The sequence below is a fragment of the Balaenoptera musculus genome, chromosome 4 (genome assembly GCF_009873245.2).
Source record: "Balaenoptera musculus isolate JJ_BM4_2016_0621 chromosome 4, mBalMus1.pri.v3, whole genome shotgun sequence".
NCBI lineage: Eukaryota > Metazoa > Chordata > Mammalia > Artiodactyla > Balaenopteridae > Balaenoptera > Balaenoptera musculus.
Genome location: NC_045788.1, coordinates 85,801,401 through 85,815,511, shown reverse-complemented (window position 1 = coordinate 85,815,511; position 14,111 = coordinate 85,801,401). Strand labels below are relative to the sequence as shown.

Sequence of the window (14,111 nt, the reverse complement as noted above, 5' to 3'; positions counted from 1 at the left end):
TTATATCTCCCTGGTCCCTTCTTTATACCTCTCCCCCAATCATTTATTATATATACTAGCTTATAATTGACTGTGTACATGGCTGCTCTCTACTAATCTGTACTGGAAAATGTCAGTTTTGTATTACTGGTTTCTGGCAAAGTACATAGAAAATAATATAAATACAATAAATGTTGGAATCATCATATAACTTGAGCATAACCTGAAAATGAGTATCTTGGATTAAGACCTGGAATGACTAGATGGTTCTCTTCACACCTCAAGGCTTTCAGCCATTCTTGATCAAGTCTTGCCAGATTTGGGTGTATTCCTGCCTCTGCCTACCCTGGTCCAATTTGGCTCTCTAAAGAGTATTCACAAAAAGAAGCAAGCCAAAGATAGAAAAGAGGACAAAAGGAGACAAACAGAATGATGGTGAAATCCACAAGAGGAATTTACTCTTTCTCTAACATTTTTGGGAAGGAAAGTGAGGCTTGCTTCCAGGGACTAGCAGTCTTTCAGAAATGGTTTGCCAAGCTGTTCCCTATGGCCCTTCTTCAAGGATCTCCTTTTGCGCTGCAGATGTCCTTAGAAAGGGTGGTACCTTTAGCATGTCAGTTACACCTAATCAGTTGTAGTCATCGGTGAGCCGGAATGGTTCATGAGAGAGGGGCCAGGGAAAGGAGAAAAGGGCCAGGAGAGAGGAAAGGGATGCTTATGGGGGAGGAGGAAAGCCAAAGAAAATGTTGCCCAGGGTCAGTTTTAGCTGTTTAAAATCACCCCACCCCTTCACCCAGCCTCCTTGGCACATGTATCAACCCATGGAGTGGAGGATGGAGGACCGTTCTTTTGCTTTCTAGAAGGAAGTACTGATATTTAAGGTCTCTGAAGTCTGCCCAGGGACTGCCCAGTTCCCCAGCTTCAGGTGATGCATTTGGTCCCCAAATTAGGAAATTTGTGTTGAAGCACAAGCATATGCTGCAACACAAATTTCCTAATTTGGGGACCACATTAAGGGACTCCTTAAATGTTCAGGAAGCTCACAGTCCTTGCCAGCCTGAATTCCTTGGAAGCTCCAGCCTGGCTGTTAAGGTGATGATGAGGGTTTGTGTGTGTTAGAGGTGATGACCCCTTTGGATCGCAGCCGCAGCATCAGTACTGTGCTGGGAAGAATTCAGTGAAGTTGCTTAATACCTTTCCCAATTCCCATAACAATTTGGAACTGGATTCTGAACTATGAAGTCTGGGTTCTCTGAGAATTAACATTGATTGGATCATAGGAAATCTCTGAGCTTCTCTGAGCTTAGCATTCTACTCCCTAAAGACCAAGAAAGATTCATAAATGTCACAGAGTTAGAAGAAACTTAAATGTCTAGTCCCACTCTCTCATTTGGAGATAAGAAGCTGAGTTCCAGAGGTAAAGTGACTCATCTCAGGTCAGGGCAAGGACCAGTAGTTTTCCCAAGTCCAGTGGCCCTTTTAAAACACCCATCGAATTCTGTTACAACTCGCCCTTTGCCCTTCATCACCTTTTGTGTAAGTGCCTGACAATTAGCTTTTCTGAGGGTAATGTAAATGCTTAACATTAATCTTTTGATTGTTAAGGCATCCATGTCAAAGAATCCATCTCGAATAAACATGTTGCCAGCTACACAACTACCTAAAGATCCAGCAACCCCCATGAAGTTCCCCTATTGGAAAGCCCTGGGTGACCTACATAACTGACCCCTTGAGTGACCCTACTTTTCCCTTCATGTGCCTAAATTCCCACTCTTAGGTTTAAATTCACCAATAAAAAGTAAACCCGTGAAACCCTAGGCACCTCACCCTCAACCCCAATACAGGCAGAACCCCAGGTCTCTGCTCTCTACCTGCAGCCTCGCTGTGTGTATCCTCCAGGACGTGTGAATAATAAATCTTGTTTTTTACAAAGTTTCCTGATGGTTGATGAAATAAAAATTCATATTTTATGGCAAGATGAGAAAAACTTAAACATAAAATTTTTCTTTGCCTGTTTCGGCCTCCTCCCTCCCCTTTAGTGTGTATTATGCATTTGCACTAACCAGACCTCCTTAGGAGATAACCTTCCTCCTTAACCTCATAAGGGGCCACTATGACCCATGACCCACTACTCATTTTGTACGTGTTGATCTGTAAACTATCAAATGATGCATAACCATTTGTCTCAAAAAAAAAGTATGTAACTGAGCTCTGACCTCTAATTGGTAGAACAAAGCTCAGAGCTTGCTGAAGGACTGTCTCCCAGGTTATAATCCTCAGGTTGGCTTGAATAAAAATTTCCACTTCTTTCTTAGATCTGCTGTCGATTAATTTTTCATCAACATGGTTGTTGCTGAAGTGCACTTTGCGATCATAATAAGAACCACAAAGGCCAGTCCAGCCACAACATTGGTTCCTATGGGGAAATGTCTGTAATACAGGCCCAGGTGAGTGCCCCCGGGCATTCCTGGCTGATAGCATCACTATCGACAGGTTGAGACCATCAGGAAGCACCACTCTGACCTTGATTCTTGAGTTCTTAATAACTAATAACGTGTACAAAATGAAGAGGAAAGTCTGGCATTAGGAGCTTTGCACCAGCTCTGAGAGGACTGAGGAGAAGTAGTTAGTTAGCATTTTAACTGAGCTTCACTTGAAGTTAAGAGTACTCACCAAACACACCCTCTGTCCACACACACGAAACCATCAAGTACAGAGCAACCATGGAGCAGAAAGGATTCCTCAGCAGGGAAAGGGGAATTCGTGGTGGCACAGAAATGTACAGAGGTCCTTTTCAAGAGGCGTCTCCTTTTCTGGAATCTCTCTACAGTGCTGAGCACTGAGATCATCAGTCAGGGTCAGCTGAGGCCATCATTCACCCTGGTCCTGAGCTATTTTTATCCTCAAGGCTCTAGGAGTTGAGAAGGTGTGAGCTTCGCTATTAACTGTAATCCAGAGAATGAGACCAGTGGGCTCTACCGACTCTGCTGTGTCTGGGCCACCAGCCTCTGTAGCAGGCAGGAGAAGGATCTCTCTGCTGAATTAATAGTCATCTTAGAGCCCTGGGATTTCTCTAGTGGAAACCAATTCTTGGAAATTCATGGAAGGGAATTATGACAACCAGCAACTTTGGTGAGGCTGTGTCCTTTACAGACTTTTTCCAGATTTTCCTAACTCAACTGGGTGCTTTTCTTTCTAAATACCATAAACTTTCTCAGAAACGATATTTTGTTTATTTCTTACCTTTTGTTGTTGCTGTTTTTGGAAGGAAATGCTTTTATAGGAAAAAAACAATACTCAGATTTCAAACAACCTGATCTATACCCCTGGAAGACAGAGATTCAGGTTGCCTAATTCTCCAATCCTCCCATTTGCTGAGATTTACTCTGTATTTTTCCAGATTATAGAATTTGAGGACATTTACCAAAAATATCTTCCTCTGAATGTGTCCTTTTGCTGAGCTATGGTTTATACTACAGTCCCCCAAATGATTATACACGACTTCTGCATCCACTCATTAGAGGAAGGAGTCTTCAAATGCATTTGCTAATGATCGTCTCAGTGTCACTGAAACCAGAAGAATTCTTGAAAAAGTAATCTCAGGTTATGAAAAAGTGTTGTCTTTCTTTGGGTGCAGGAACTAGAACCTTATTCATATTATTCTATAAGTAAATTTTCTATTATCCCTATCTAGTTTCCTTGGGAGATGAAACTCCCTCATTATTATATTTCCTGAAATTGAGACAACTTGGGCCCCTTAGAAATTGTCCCTATGTAATTTCAGAAACAATCATAAAGAAAACCATTCTTATTGGCAATTTTAAGCTGTGCTTCACTTTGGCAAAAATGTAAGAGCAATGCACATCAACCTGGTTCTTGCACCTTCACCCCTCAGGCAGCTGGTACAAACTGTTCTAGAAGGAGAGAGGAGGAAAGCTCTCCACCATGGGAGAGGGGTAGGGTGGGAGCATAGTTTTTATAATAAGAAAACTGTGTTGAAGTCACTTCTACTTTCTGGACCTCAGTTACCTGTAAAACAGGTAAGAATGAATGGTCTTCATGGAGAATAAGGGACAAAACAAGTGATTCCTCAGGTTCACTGAGGTACAAATTCCACTTTTACTATAATTATAACAAAGTTCAGATGATGTAAAGACAAACTTGTACAAATAGGCACAGATAAGTTAAATGCTAGTAGTATTCACATGTGGCTTGAATGCAGTTATTAATATCTAGGCTCACTAGAGTTAATAACCAATTTCAAGACTATTTGGAGAATTAGTTGTTAATAACAGTGACAAAAAATAAGCATCCCCATTACTGATAGAGGCTGGCACTGTCCAGATGCGAAACGCTGGGAAATCTGATCACCTTAGGGCAAACTCATACATATTAGTTAATATTACTTGGTCTTTGCTGAAAAAAAAAGAAAAGTAGGAAAGAAGGAAGGAAGGGAAAGAGGGAGGGAGGAAGGGAGAATATTTAGTTTATATGCCATATGTAAAAAATAAATGCTCTATTTCAAAGACAAGGATTATATTCTGCAATCCAGTTACAACTTTATCCACTGTTAATTTAGCAACATTTTCCTTTGAAAACAAAAGGAACCCCTAAAAATAATCTCCTTTGTAATTTTATTTTACAAGGTGCCAGTATGATAATGAGCCCATTAGGGAGTCAAATGTGAAGAGTCAAGGTGTCCCATGCTGGGAATGCCATGGTACCTGACAGAACTCTGAAAGTAGCACCTCTAGCTGCAGAGCCAGATTCTGGTGGTGATTTAGAAGTTCCTTTTCCCTGAAAAGACACTAAGAGTTAACAGAAACAGGGCAGGAAGTGGCTATGATAACACAGCTGAGTTTGGTACTTGCCCTGGCTTTGGTAGCCAGTGTCACCGGACTCCTATAGTATCAAACTTCAGGAAAGAAATTCACAGTATAGAGCAGAGCTGTCAATCATTTTTAGACTAACATTCAAAAAGGGTTAAGAAGCTACCTGCTCTGTCTGTCCCATCTGCTCAGATGTTCATCTGAAAATATCTGTGCTGTGATCTTTAATTTAACAATCATGGTTTTCACTTACCAATTAATACTAAAAATACTAAAAAGAGAGGTATAAATACTTACGCTATAGAATACTGTATTCCCAATCACATCCACAATATTAAGAAAAGGAAAATATCCATTTTCAATAACATTATTCAGCACCAGATCCTCTCCAGTTAGACAAACAATTCTTTTAAACATCTTTATGATTTAAGGCTTCAGTAACAACTCATGAGAAGGCAAAAGTTTGCTATTTATTTAATCTTGGAAGAACACTGAAAGAAAAAGGCAGGGAATGTAGGCAGTGTGGAAGAACTCTCCTTTACATAGCTGGCCACATGTGGCTTCAACAGCTGCAGGGGAAACTGGCTGGGGCTAAGGTTACATATTTCTGTTCAGTACGGGTATCCATGGTGGTAACTCTCATGATGACGGTAGTCATCCTGGTAACCATCCTGGTATCCTTGATGGTAACTATGGTAACCATAGCCTGCATACTCATCTTCTGGGCAGCGCATCCCCAGTGACTGCTGAATAGCCATTTCCTGTCTCCGGAGTTGCATCGAATCAATTAAATCGTACACAATCACCATGGACCACATTGGGGAAGGATACCAGGATTTCACATTTCCATCTTTTCCAACTAGAAGCATGGAGAAGTACTCTGGGCTCACTTGAAAATAGTTACGTATGTCTTTCACCAAATGGGCTGGTACGTCTTCTCGCTCCACAACAGAGCTCCCTAGAATAGGATTAGAAAAGTTGTTAGCGGATTGAAGAGGCAGCACTCAGGAAAGCATCAAAGTGAGAAGAAACCACTGTGAGAATAGAGAGAGGACCCAGGAGTCTCTTCTCTTCAGCTCAAAAATCCAATTTAAAAAGTTTGCTTGTTTTTTCTACTAGCAAGGAAATGTCCCTGCTGTTCTACAACATTATTAGTGTATCAAACTTTGGGGCACATAATGCCTCCTTATAGGAGTGTTACAAAGTATAAAACCAGTCCCTTCATTTAATCCTGGCAAGATCAACCGCTTTAAAATTTGTCACTAACAAAGATTATATTGTTTATATTTCTAAGTTTATTTCCAATTAGCTTAGTTTCTTCTTTGCGGGTACAGTTTTCCTTTTGATGCTGTTGTCTTTATAACAAAACTCTTATTTCATTGTCAAAGGTGAAAAATACCAATTATCTAAGAGCTGGGAATATATTTAAACTATTATCATTAGTGAAAAGAAGAAAGGGAAGGGAGAAGGGCACTGACACTTTCTGGGTATCTGCTCTGTCCAGCACTGTGCCAGGGATTTATACACATTATCTCAGGTAAAGTGCTTGATCTTGGATGGAAAGACTGGGTTTACTTTCTGAAACTTTTAGTCACTGTCATTTTCTTTCAGCTTCTCTGAGCCTTTTAGTATATGTCCTCATCTGTTGCAAGGGAATCAGTGAGATATGACCTTTGTGCCTCGTAAAACTATTTCGAGAATTAAATGAGATAACATAGATGAAAATGCTTTGTAAGCCAATAAAGCCCCATGCAGACAAAAAAGAATGACTTATTTCAGTTAAGAAAATGGATATTTTTGCTGTCACTTATGATTTTTTTAGTAAAAACAATATTAGTGCTGTGCTCCCCTTCCCCTTCTTCTACATCCATCCTGTGTACACACACACACACGCACACACACACACACACACACACACACACGGGCAAACATGAGGAGGGAGGATTTTGTGACCTTTCTTCACCTGAGGGGTACACCCACTGCTTACATATAAATTAACGTAATTTAACTGAACTTATCAGTAGTTTATACTGTTTTAAAGTAACAACACTTTACCATTAATCGGGAACAGTTCTAAAACTCCCCCTACTTCCTCTCCAACACCTAAAAGCTTCAGAACAGTTATGTGGCGCAGACCTAAGAGAAAAAAGAAAGCGGTAGGAATCTGTAAGTCTTCTTTCACTTCCAAGACTGGATGTCTGAGAATTAAAAATCTCTAAGTTTAAAAAGAATATAAAACATAACCTGATTAGGTAAATAATTCATTTTTTTAAAAGTTTTTTCATTAAAAAAAAGTATTTAAATACTTATAAAATCTTGAAAAAAGACTAATTGCAGATTTTAGGATTAACAACAGGGTCAGATGTGGTCTGGTTTTGTTTTGTTTTTGCAGACTGAAATAGAAGAATTTGCTTTTAAACTGTGATTCTCACTCTACTAAATGACAAACCAAAAATGAAGCCATCGGAACTTTAAAATATCTAAGATGATCTAAGCTGATTAGTGTCCTGGAAGAAAGTCATGCCTAAAGTTATAACAGCTTGCATGGATAATTTAATTTTCTCTCAAAGAAAAGACTACAGATGCTAGCCGTTGTGATCGTTTAAGAAATCATTCTGGCTTCCTCAAAGAAAAGTTTGTCAGTTTAGAGGGCAGGTTCTTAGCACTTCTTTAGAAGACTCAAAGGGGTAGCACAGCAGGCACAGCTTGCTTCCCAGCCTCAGCTAAAGTTTCAGGAAAGGAAAGAAGGTCATGCCTTGGTAGCTTGTTGGAATTCTTTTGAAGATGAAGCGCATATGAAAAGATTCGGGAGAAAGAACACAGGAGGACAAGGAGGCTCTAGATTCATCCTATTGAGATTTCGCGGTTTTAGACAAAATCCGGGCCTAGTCATGGTACTAACTGGGAACTAAATATGAATGTGGACGGTGTTGTGACTGTCCAGGGGAGAAAACTGAAGCCACCATGGAGGGCTCTTTTAAGGAAGAGCTGAAATCCAGGCAAACGCTATTACAAAAAAAAATTTTGTGGCCTTTACTCTTCTCCCAGAGAAGTGAAGCATTTCTGTTCTACATGTTGTTGAGTCATGTTTTCAAAAGGGAAGATCATGAATTTAATTACCCCTTAAAAACATGACTTGTTCACATTTCCTGTCTACTGCAAAAGTGTTTGACTTGGGCTCTGTGCAGAGATTCAAAATGAAACATCACCTAAGAGCTGCTGCAAAGACATCTGTAGAAAATTAGCAAACCATGATTTTATTTATATTCTTATTGTGGAGGGTCATTAACTGCTCTAAAAACTTCTGTCTTACCCAGCACTGTTGGTGGCTATACACAATATAAATTTTGCCTAAGAATGCTGGCACAGTCAAATCTTCTTTACATATACTGATATAAGTTCTTAAAACATTAACCTTGTTAATAGGAGTATAAATAAAAATTCACAAATTTTCTCATTGTTTTTACTGTTATGAGCTCGTTTTCTGCCTTCTTTTGAGTTATTATTTCATATCTTAAAATTGAAATGTATTTATAATGTTCAGGTACTGGGTCATAGCAAGGGCCAGGCTCTGGTAATGTTTTACAAGACTTATACCACCACACCACCTTTTATAAATCAAACACAGTTTTATAACTAATACATGATTCTTCTTCCTAATAGAAATATCGAAATAATACAGATTCATCTATGTTCCACTTATGAATTTTTTAATCTGTGGTCCCCTAGCTACTCTTCCCCCCTCTAATGACTCTCTCAAAATTCTTCCTCTGCAGAGGTGTATCTTACATGAGATTTCAGTCATGATTTCCACTTTTGAAATTGCCATTATCTCTTTGGTTCAAAACAGAACTTAGTAATAATTTCTGTGTATTATGCATTTCCTTTCCTTTCTGTATGTCCATATTCAAAATCATACTAGCTCTTTCTGACCACTAGGATAATAATGCTTGGTAAAGAAAGCATACATTAGTTTTCAAAACACTGAGCAATTTACTGCAAATAATGATAGTAATAATAAACTGCATTTCTCTTTGACCTGCTTGTCTTAAAGCATAAGGTTCTGTTTAACAGATCTTGCTGTCTTCCTGGTGCCCAGTTATAGATCAAACACTTTTCTAAGGGAACGGCAATATAGTACAGTGTGCTTCAATTCATTCATTAATTCCCAAAGCCATTCCTGTTTTACAAAAGATATTTAATCTATGGAGAAGTACTCAATGTTGGTACCTAATTATTACCTAAGTAAATGATAATACCTGAGTTTTGTGATCTTGAGACAAGTTTTTAAAAGCAACAAGAAGACAAACATAATACAGATCACTTAAAGTAAAAGCAGCAGGTATTTTCAAACACTTAATGAAGAACCTGAGAGGGCAGAATACTGAGAAAAAAGAAAAAAAGAAAAACAGACCCCAGTTGACTAAGATTCCAGTCTGAAAGCAACTTATCCTCAGTATAATGAGTAAGTGTCTAGGAATCTACAGTCTGGACTGGGGAATATTTGGATGACCTAATGTTCCATTTTAGAACTGACCAGGAAGAGAGTGGTATGGGAAAGCAGTGATGCTTTAAGACAAGCAGGTCAGTGATGCTTCCCACTCACCAAAATTGCATGCCTGACCACTGAGGGCAGAGAGCTGCTGTGAATAGGCCCAGTCTTCATCATTAGGCGCTGAGATCACTAGCAGCCGCCTCCTCCATCGGAACCTGGAAAAGAAGCAGAAGGCCACAATGGCTGCTTCAAACAATAGAGGCCAGTGTGAAAGCGCAGAGGAACTTCGGCTGTCATTTTTTTCCTGTGCCCAGAATAAAAAACAATGACCCTTAGAAATATTTCATAGCTCCTCAAAGCCTAATATTAAACTGTATTACCACCTTTCTTGCACTTTTTCGTTTGTAACTTCACAGTCTGCCTACTGTGACATTTGCGTGATGTGTTAGGCATGAGTCTGGTCATCAGGCATGAGTCTGGTCCCCATGCCTGATGAGGTCACTTAGGGAGAGACGGAGCTCTCAGATACAATGAAAACCAGCCGATATTGTATGTTAAATTGTAGCAACAGAAATAAGGGAATCAGAAAATAACTGAAGAAAACTCAAGTTCTGGTAGAGTTCCCTAGGGTTTTTGGGTGGGGCAGGGAGCAGTGAATATATGGACAGGAAATAGTATGGAAGAAAAGGAACTGAATTTTAAGTAGATGACAGTGACAGGAAGAAGGAAAATAGGAAAGTGTCTCAAACGGTCAAGGAGGGTTCCTGGAAAAACAAAGCCCTATGTACCTTCCTCAGTAGCCAGTGGCTCTTCCAGGGGCAAATGCTAGTTCTAAAATGTACCCTATCATCATAGTAAGAACCACCACTTACAGAGTACCCCTATGAAGTAGAATGGGGCTAAACCTAGAGCCGTAGGGTTTTAGATTATATGATAAACTTGTTTCTGCTCTTACAGCGCCAACACGGCAGGGCAGTGGAAAGAGCTTTTGTCTTACAGCCAGGAAGCTTGGTCCACATTTTGTCACTGCCACTTTTTGGGTTCCCTGAGCATGTCACTCTGTTCATCTAAGTCATAGTTTTTCCTTAGCTCTAGAATCCACCTCAAAGAGGTGTTATAAGAATTAAACTCTAAAACCCATCAATGTAAGTTATGCATGTGATGGCATGGATATAGATCATGTCTTAATCTGCAGGCTTCTAGGTTTAGAACTTTGTCCTACAGATGGATAAGGTCCATTTCCCCATTAACAGATCTTGGACATTGTCTGTCATGATGTCATACAACAACCGATTTAATCCTTATGTTTGTGTATCATTTTATAGCTCACTTTCACCTACACAATATGTGATCCTCACTAGAGTTCAGTGAGGGCATGACTTGTTTTCCCCATTTTACAGATAACAAAACGAGGCTTAGAGAAGTGAGGTAACTTGCCTGACTAGTAAATCTAAGAGGTGGTACCAAAATACAGATTTCTCTGACTCCTGGTGCAGGGCTTTCCCTAGTCTACCCCCTCAGAGGTGCTGATGCTTGGCTGGCGTGTCAGGGTCCCTAAGAGGATAGGAAGGAGAGAGGGTGTGCATCCAAGGGGCCGCTGCATGCATCTGTCTCAAATTCCACCTTCACTGGAGAAGGGTTTTTTGCTTTCTACCCTCAGCGCTGGTGACTGCGGGGTGTCAATGCACTCATGGAGCCGGAAGCCAGTTGATTTTATTCATGGCTTCTCTCCCTGTGCCCCTTCAAGCCTCACAGTGAACAGGAGAGTTTTCAGTCCCAAAGAAAATGGCCTCTTAGGGGAACAGTGGTTTGGATGAATGAGAGAAAATGATAGTCTGATGAAATACAACCTCTGAATGGGCGCCTGTAGCAAGGCTAGCCAAGAATTGCTTGCTGTGACATTACATTAGCTTCCTCTGCTTGTTTTTCTTCAAAGGGAAAGAAAAACTAAAATCTCCACTGAGGATAGGAAGATGAATGTATTTGCATAAAGGAGGGGAGAGGAGAGTCTGAGACTGTCTGAGGTTTCCTGGGAAACGGAACAGTGACGGCTCTCGGGTCACGAAAAGGGTCTCCTGTATCTTCCCTGCTTCCTTAGGAGGCATGCCAGAGCAGCACCGGCACCCCAGCCAGCACCCAAAGCAGGCCAGCCTTCCTGGCCTCACGCAGAGCTTCAGGGTATCCTGGAGGGAGCTATTTTGGGTGAGGTCTATTTTAGCTTGTTTACCTGTGTGTACCACTGAATGCTGTCAGACTGGAGAAGGATGGGATCTGAGACTCCCTGTCCCAGACAGAATCAAGAGAAGGTCATTTCCCCTAAGTGATCATTCTTTATCCCACAGACCTTTACATTAAGATACAAGGCCCCAGCTCCCAGCACTGAAGGACAAATGTTAATGGAACTAACTTCTGTGGGAAGTAACAAGAGATGTGAATGTGGCCCAGATCCTTATTTTGGACAAATTGTTTTTCTGTCACTTTACTTTGTCAGTAAATAGAAAGTCTACAAGCTATACATGTGTTTGCTTCTTTTAACTGGCATTGCCAAATTAGTGTGCATTTGCCCACTCTTTAGGGCTTCTGTCTCAGAGAAAGGTAATTATAGCCTGAACCATGTGAGTGTCACTAAAAACTAGATTGGCTTCAGAGTCTGGTCAGCTGAAACCAGGCTGTATAGACCCACTAACAATTCAGCAAATATGAAGGAAAATTCCCATTTGGATATTCCTTTATTTATAGAGCGGTTAGGTAGAAAAAAAATTATTTTTTCAGTTCTCTTTGCCTGGGTTTCAATTCTGAAGGTGTTTATTAAATCTCCTCTTAGCTCTCCTTTGATGACAAAGTTCTCTAACTAGGACCTGAATAAATGGCCCTAATACTACTAATAACCACCATTTATTGATTACTTGTTTTGTGCTAGGTTCTAGCTCATTACCTTTAGTATCAAATTTACCTTTCACAACAATCTTAAGAATAGATAAATTTATTATGCCCATTTTGCAAATGAAAAAACTAAAGCCCAAAGAGATTAAGCAACTGGCCCAAGGTCACACAGCTAATAAGTGGAGAAACCAGGAATCAACTTCAGGGCTGTCTTACTCATGCCTTTAAGTAATGCACTATTCTACTTTAATTTTTAAGATCAGTGATAATTGTCAGCACGATGATTCCATGACCACAGGTCATAGATAGCCATAGGACATCTAACTTATAATCCTATGCCATTCTGAATATCCATAAAAGATGTATGTTCCTGAAATAGTAGTGAATATAAGAGCTCACAAGGCTCTAACATTAGAAGGAAAATACATTTACATTATGTAGGGCCCTATCCAGTTCAAAAGACTTTAGATGCAAAATATGTGTAATGTCTTAAGAATCAAAAAAATACAAATTCAAATCAGTGATCAACTTGAATGAGCATTGCAAGCTTTGTGAGTGAACAAAAGTGAGATAATGTCAGTTTTGCCTTTCAAGTTTTGAAACCCATGACACTGTGATTATAAAACGACCCTCTGCCTGGAAATGGTGAGAATAATCCCTCAGAATGTCTGTAGTTGCAGGTCTCATGGCTGGACTAAATCCTTGGTTATAAATAATATCAATGAACTGGATGGCTACTGCTCTGGAGATCAGGCTGTGTGAGTTTAATGGGTTGGTTCAGTGGGTGTGCCTCTTTCAGTCCTAGAAGATTTAGAATTAAGAAGAGGAAGTTTGCAAAGAATCAAAATTGTAGTAATAATATACATTTCTGATTTTCTTTATATAATTTATGTTCTTGTGAAACTGAAGAGAATTTGGCTTAAAATGACAGCCTTGAAACTCCAAACTAGAATGTGTAATTGAGTATTTGGTTTAGATGTATAGTTTTAGGTTGAAATCTTACTAAGCGTATACAGTTATTGGAACATCCGAGAAAACTTTAGGTTCACTGTATTTACAAGATTAACTTATCAAACTTATGGCTCATTTAAGTACTCAGAAAGGTTTTATTTCAAGGAATTGAAAGAAATCTATTAAATGTAAAATGGCTGTTTGGCATAATGACATTGTTTAATTACTGAGTTCATAAGTGAGATTAAACATTATTCAAGGCCCCTTAAGAGTGATAGTTAAAATTTGCCAGGTTATAAATAAAATGATAAGATTTAAAAACCTAACTTAAAAGTTTAAGAGAAAACTAAGGTCTTGAATTTATAACTTGGATATATTTAACACTATTGGTTAAAATCAACAGTAAACTTCTAAAGAATCTTTTCTGCCTAAAAAAGGAGAGAAAGGTAAAAGAAATAAAAAGAAGGGAAGGGGAGGGGAAGAAAATACCTCAAGGACAACAGCAAGCTCTTATCCTCAATCTTCTAAATCACTGCCATCTAGAAGGATGACCTTGAACTAAAAGTTGATATTTCAGAGCCCCCAGGATTGGACAAGAAGCCATTGGCCCAGTAGAGCCTTAGAGCCCTTTCTCAGCCAGGAGAGTGGCCTGAAGACTGAATGAGCCTTATGTCCTTAGGGAGGCATGCACCTTTCATCTCCACTCCAGGTATTTGCACTGTACTGAAAATTTGGATGAAGGCAGAATCTTGGGTTCCTTTCAGCTCTGAAATCCTGTGGTTTTAGGAGTATTTTTCTTCACTTCAAACTCTGGGCCTCTGGGTTCACCCTAAAAATAATTCACATTATATTTTCAAAACGAGTGTTAGATAAGAGCGTGGACTTTGGGAACCAGATTATCCTGGGGCCACTGAGTTCTAGAACTGACACTAGCTCAGTGATGAAAGTTATTTAATCTCCATTAGCCTAAGTTG

General features: G+C 39.6%; 1 protein-coding gene across 1 annotated transcript in view; it reads right to left on the bottom strand.

The window, feature by feature from the left end:
- Positions 1-5,256: 5,256 nt before the first annotated feature.
- The window catches only part of CCDC80 (coiled-coil domain containing 80), a 32,882-nt gene continuing 24,027 nt past the window's right edge, over positions 5,257-14,111 (bottom strand). The window contains exons 6-8 of the mRNA XM_036850187.1: positions 9,415-9,518; positions 6,864-6,944; positions 5,257-5,766 (exon numbers count right to left, since the gene is read on the bottom strand). Coding sequence (XP_036706082.1) covers positions 5,420-5,766; positions 6,864-6,944; positions 9,415-9,518 — 532 coding nt within the window. The 3' untranslated portion in view covers positions 5,257-5,419. The remainder of the gene's footprint in view (positions 5,767-6,863; positions 6,945-9,414; positions 9,519-14,111) is intronic.